The sequence below is a fragment of the Alligator sinensis genome, unplaced genomic scaffold (genome assembly GCF_000455745.1).
Source record: "Alligator sinensis unplaced genomic scaffold, ASM45574v1 scaffold1621_1, whole genome shotgun sequence".
In the NCBI taxonomy this organism is placed as follows: domain Eukaryota; kingdom Metazoa; phylum Chordata; order Crocodylia; family Alligatoridae; genus Alligator; species Alligator sinensis.
Genome location: NW_005843006.1, coordinates 364,243 through 370,242, shown reverse-complemented (window position 1 = coordinate 370,242; position 6,000 = coordinate 364,243). Strand labels below are relative to the sequence as shown.

Genomic DNA, 6,000 nt, shown 5'->3' with positions numbered 1-6,000 from the left:
CCTTCTGAACCCCACTTCCTCTCTCTATTGCTCATAACTAGAGCCAAGCACAGCAAGAAAGAAAAGTATTGAATAAACTACTTTCTAGACAGCTCTACTCAAGAGTTGGGAAGCACACAAAGATGTGGCATGGGTGTTTAAGTATAGCCTTAGACTGACCCTCAATAGCAGCATAGACGCATCAACATATCCAAGCAGTAGTTATCTTCTGCGAGGTTTACAAACTCTTTTAAGAATGAATGACGGGATCGAGTGCACACTTGACACCAAATTGGGTGAAATTGCAGCCTCTCTGGATGGCAAGACCAAGATCCAGAATGACCTGGATAAACTGGAGAAATGGTCGAAAATCGATCAGATCAAATTCAACAGGGACAAGTGCCAAGTCCTGCACTTGGGTAAAATAATTCCATGTACATTTACAAACTAGGGAATAATTGGCTAGGCTTCAGTACTACAGAGAAGGACCCAGGGGTTACTGTGGCCTATAAACTGAATGTGCACCAACAGTGTGTTCTTGTCGCAAAAAACCGCAGCATAATAATAGGAGTGTCACTTGCAAATCAAGGGAAGTGATTTTTCCACTCTATTCAGCATTAGTGGGGCTTCATGTGTAGTACTGTGTCCAGTTTTGAGCCCTACACCACAAGAAAGATGTGGACAGATTGGAAAGAGTAAGGCAGAGAGAAGCAAAAATTATTAGAGCCCTGAGAAGCATGACTTATGAGGAAAAGCTGAAAGGGCTAGGGTTATTTAGTCTGGAGAAGAGAAGACTGATGACGGATTTGATAACAGTCTTCAAACACCTGAAGGGATTATAAAGAGGATGGAGATTGCCTTTCCTCTGTGGCTGTAGAGGACAGGACTAGGAGCAATGGCCTTAAGCTGCAGCAGAAGAAGTTTAGCTTGGAGTTTAGGAAAAACTTTTTTACTATGAGAATGGTCAAGCATTGGAACAGGCTACCTAAAGAAGTTGTGGACTCTCGATTCCCCAGAAATGATGAAGAGCACGTTGGACAGACACTTGCCTGGGTAGTTTAGTCATGGATGATCCTACCTTGAGCAGGGGGCTGGACTAAACAACCTGCTGAGGTCCCTACCAGCACTACATGCCTATGATCCTAATATCAAACAAATGTATTCAAGTGAGTTCCAGGTCATGTTAATGTAATTAACAGGCTCTTTAGTGACTGACATTTAGTACAAAATTCCAGCATTTATTATACTATTTAACCACAGTCTAGAGAAAGATACATCTAGAAAGAAGTAGACTTGGCTAAAAGTGATACAAAAGTGAGTGTATATACATGTGTATGAGTGACTGCATGAATGAATATGTTAAAAACAATCCAACAGACTTCTCCAGAACAATGGCTCTAATTTTCTTTCCGATTACTAACTACATTCATAGGGCTTGGTTTTATTTGGCTTGACTTGGTTTGGTTTAACTTGAATAAAAACATTTTCCTAATTATCTTGCTAATAAATGATTAATAAAGAGCAGTGAGATACTCAGTGGCAGATGCTATGGAAATGCAAAATATGATGTAGTGCTGTTGTAGTCTAGTGATCTGAGCACAGATGAAGGTCAGGAGATCTGGATTCCCAACCCCACTCTGCAGCTGACTCACTCTATAGCTTTGTACATTTCCATAAAACAAGGTTCATAGATTTCATAGACATTAGGGCTGGAAGGGACCTCGGAAGATCATCGAGTCCAGCCCCCTGCCCAAAGGGCAGGAAGTCAGCTGGGGTCATAGGATCCCAGCAAGATAAGCATCCAGTTTGCTCTTGACGGTGTTCAATGTAGGCGCTTGAACCACCTCCGGTGGCAGGCTGTTCCAGACCTTGGGGGCTCAGACAGTAAAGAAATTCTTCCTTATGTCCAGCCTGAAACGGTCTTGTAGTAGTTTGTGACCATTCGACCTAGTCGTCATCCCTTGGGGCGCTCTGGTGAACAAACGTTCCCCCAGATACTGGTGGTCACCCCTGATAAACTTATAGGTGGCCATCAGATCACCCCTGAGCCTGCGCTTTTCCAGGCTAAAGAGCCCGAGGGCTCTCAGCCTGTCATCGTAGGGTCTGCTTCCCTGACCTCTGATCATATGCGTGGCTCTTCTCTGGACTCTCTCAAGCTTCTCCACATCCTTTTTGAATTGTGGAGCCCAAAACTGGACGCAGTATTCCAGCTGCGGCCTCACTAAGGCCGAGTACAAGGGGAGAACGACGTCCCGGGATTTGCTTGAGAAGCATCTATGGATGCAAGCCAGCGTTTTGGTCGCTTTACTAGCCGCAGCATCGCACTGCAGGCTCATGTTCATCTTGTGGTTAATGATATTTACTGTGTTTCTAAGGCACTGTGAGTTTGGGATAGAAGACAACTGTATGTTTTAAATATTGTTATTAGATTTTAAAAGCAACTAGCCTAATCTCAATTGTTCATCTCTAGGTGGTTTTATAAAATCCCAGAACTGCTAAATTTATGGTGGAACCAGGTAGATAGTAGGCCAAAATGGTATGGGAAAGTTGGAAAGCTCAGAGCTGAAACTTTTGCCCTATATCTTTAAATTGTCCAGCTCCATGCTTAAGATCCCAGTGCTTAAGTCCTTAACTTTTGGCAACTGGCAAGTCTCCAACCTATACCAATAGCCAAACATAGTATTTTTCCAGTATACAAAAGACTTCCAAAAGACCTGGTCCTTGCAAACATTTTGAGACTAAATGTAGTAGAGACAGATTGCATCACCCTTTCCTACAGGCAGAGGTCATTCCCATTGACTTATTTTCTGGCCTCTTCCAAACCACTAGCCATGTTACACCTGGAATCTGTCCCTCCAACAGCTGAGAGTCTGTTGGGAGAAGGGGTTGCATAGTGTAGAGCGCTGGTTTTCAACATGTGGTCCATGGACCCTTGGGGGTCCACAGACTGTCTAGGGGATCTGAAAAAGATGACTATATTCAATCAAAAGTATGTGAATACCCACACTTACAATTCAAAGGGGTTTGCACTTCCATTCAAAATTTCTCAAAAGGTCTGCACCTCCATTCAACATGTTTTAGGGGTCCACAAATGAAAAATGGTTGGAAATCACTGGTGTAGAGCACAGCTGGGTGAGTGACTCAGTGTTGGGATTGGTGCCCAATGAATTAAGGGACAATAGAGATGTGGATTTACAGGAGTCTTTGCCATGAACATTCAGAGTGGTATGGGGCAAAGGGTATAGAAGAAGTCAGCATCCCTGTAGGTGGCTGTATAATTCAACGTACACAGTGGTAAGATAGTAGTAACTAAGGGGTAAAGAGTGGGAGGATAGAGGGAGAAGATAACAATGACCTAAAATAATTCAATATGGGAAGCTATTAGATTGTTTTCTTGCTAAAATAAGGCCTGAGGACAATTCATGCAGAGGGAATAATTTATTTACGTATTTTCATTACATTTACATTATACTATTATAAACAAAGATAATATTTTTAAATTCATATTGTGCATATACAAAAGCTAAATTCCATTTGAATATCAGTAGAATTGTGCTAAATTACTTTGAAATCATCCTTTGAAATCTCACCTTAAAATCTCCAGTTCCATTGATTTTCCTATTAATTTAACTTTACCCTCAGGTGCATGTGGCTACAACTCACAGTCTTAGAAGCAACATTAACTTGTGGCATGAGTAGAGATTATTCTGACTGCTGAATGTGATAAATTGATAATTTGTTCCAATTCCATTCCAATCAAGTTATGAATTATTTACATTTTTGCTAGTAGTACTGGAGATTAGCCAGTAGGTGGCAAGCTTTACTGCAGACAAAGTATTTAGTAGGCAAAACCCTGAGAGAACCTTTCATCTTCTAAGTGTAGTGCCAAGTGTCTCACATTCAAAGACTTTAACCACGGGGTAAAATATTTGGCAGTAATTTTTCTAGTGACATGATGCTTTAAAAGGACTGATAATTACTTTATGTGTCAGTCAGAGTAGATTTACTGTGATCAGCATTTCATTTTATTTTTTCTAATGTTAAACATTAATTCTAAGAATCTCTGCCAGAGAGGGTCACTGCTTAAATGTTCTTAATTGGTCAGCCATGGAAAAAAGGCTTATTCTCTACAGAACATAGCTCAAAGCATATGAGGACTCATGGGGTTATCCTCTATGCAACAATAAAATCTAGCTCCCAACATTAACATTTTTCCTCCTCTACTCCTTTCCATGTTAATTGTGCCAGAAATCTCTTAACAGCAGCTGTTTAGTGCTCAACCTGAGGCAGTCTTTGCACTTGTGCCTTCTTACCCTCTGCCATGGGTCTCAGCTTGAGGGGAGATCAGGTTCCAGGGGACACTCCCCAGGGAGGGTAAGCACTGAGCTTGAGCTCTATTGTTCCTACTGCACAGATCTATTACAGAGGGGGAAGTAATCTGCACCAAAAAAAAGGTGCACAGCTTACTTTCCCCATGGGAAAGGTGGAGGAAATCAGGGCACACACTAACTCGGAAAGTAGTTATGACATTAAGCAAAAATACCATTATGATTAAAGTATTTTAGTGTTTGTGTCTCAGACTAGATGGAACTGATCTTTAAAGACGCATTTCATTGTTTCATATTCCATGATCCCCACCATCCTAGTGTCATCCCAGGGAGGAGTTGTACTTGTTTGTTTTCATTTACAGTATCATGTCATCAATGCTTAAAGGGTCCCTTAGTCCTCTTCCATTTTCTCCCCCAGCAATGATGCCTCAGCACTTTACAAATACTGATGCCAAAACTAGCACGTCATCGCCAAACTAATAAAGAGCAGTGACAGAAAGTCATTACAACCAACAGAATTGTTGCATTCTGATAAGCTCTAGAATAGGAGTGACCAAGAAACAGCACATGGAGCCCTGTTCACCTTGGCCCGTGGGGCTCTCAATGGGTCCAGAAATTTGGCAGTGGGGGGGAGTGGTGGCAGCATTAATTGCCATGGCTCCCAGAGGCCTCATCTGGATTACTGTGAGCAGTTCTGAGGTCATTATTTTAAAATGAACATGGAGAAGTTAGGGTCCAGAGGCAGGCAGCAAAGATGATCAAGGGCTTGAAAGTCAGTCATACAAAGGAGAGACTGAAGGAGCTAGGCAGCTTCACCTTGTGGAGAAGGCATTTAAGAGGGGACATGATAGCAGTCTTCAAATACTTGAAGGGCTGCCATAAAGAAGAGGAAAAGCACCTTTTCTCTCGCTGCAGAGAAGGGGACACAGACCAATGGCTTGAAGTTGCAGCAAAGTAAGTTTACCTTGAATATCAGGAAAAACTTCTTCAGTTAGAACAGTGAGGCAGTGGAACAGACTGCCTAGGGAACTTTGTGGACTCTCTATCGCTGGAGGTTTTCAAGAAGAGGTTGGACAACCGCTGGCTGAGAATGATTTAGGCATAGCTATGCCTATGTTCTACTATGGGTATTTCTCATACTTCTGAGTTTTGCTGGTTGCCCCTCCCCTCCCACCCCCGCATAGATGGAGGGAGAAAAATATGGGGGGGGTGGGGGCTGAGTGTGTGCATGCCCCACCACCCCCAGGCAGGAAAGTCTGCGAGGGGAGGGGAAAGGGCTGGGGGGGGAGGGAGTGGGAGTGGGGTTGGGGCTGGGACCGGGCAGGGATCGGGAGGGAGCAGAGCAGAGCCGGGCCCAGAATTGGGATTGGGGCTGGGGCCCGCTGCACCCATGCCATCCCTTCCCCCGCACCTGGGGTCGTTGCCCAGTGCTGGCACCTCCTGCCCCAACAAATCTGCCATCCCCCAACCCCATACCAGCCTCAGCTGCCTCCCTACACTGGCCCTGGCCTCAGCCCCAGCCCCGGCCCCACACCACCTGGGGGGGTCCAGAGCTGGAGCAGGGCCAGCCTCATCTACCCCACTGGGTCGGAGGGGACAGAGGCCCCGGGACTGCTGCACTTGCCCTGCCCTGCCCTGCTCCAAGTCATTCCCAGGAAGAGCCTAATACAATCCTGGCCTCAGCCTCAGTCTC

The 6,000-nt window shown here is 44.4% G+C and overlaps 1 protein-coding gene across 1 annotated transcript in view; it reads left to right on the top strand.

The window, feature by feature from the left end:
- The first annotated feature begins 235 nt into the window (after positions 1–235).
- CRB1 (crumbs 1, cell polarity complex component) overlaps positions 236–6,000 on the top strand; it is a 129,145-nt gene continuing 123,380 nt past the window's right edge. Inside the window, exon 1 of the mRNA XM_006036703.1 lies at positions 236–398. Coding sequence (XP_006036765.1) covers positions 236–398 — 163 coding nt within the window. The remainder of the gene's footprint in view (positions 399–6,000) is intronic.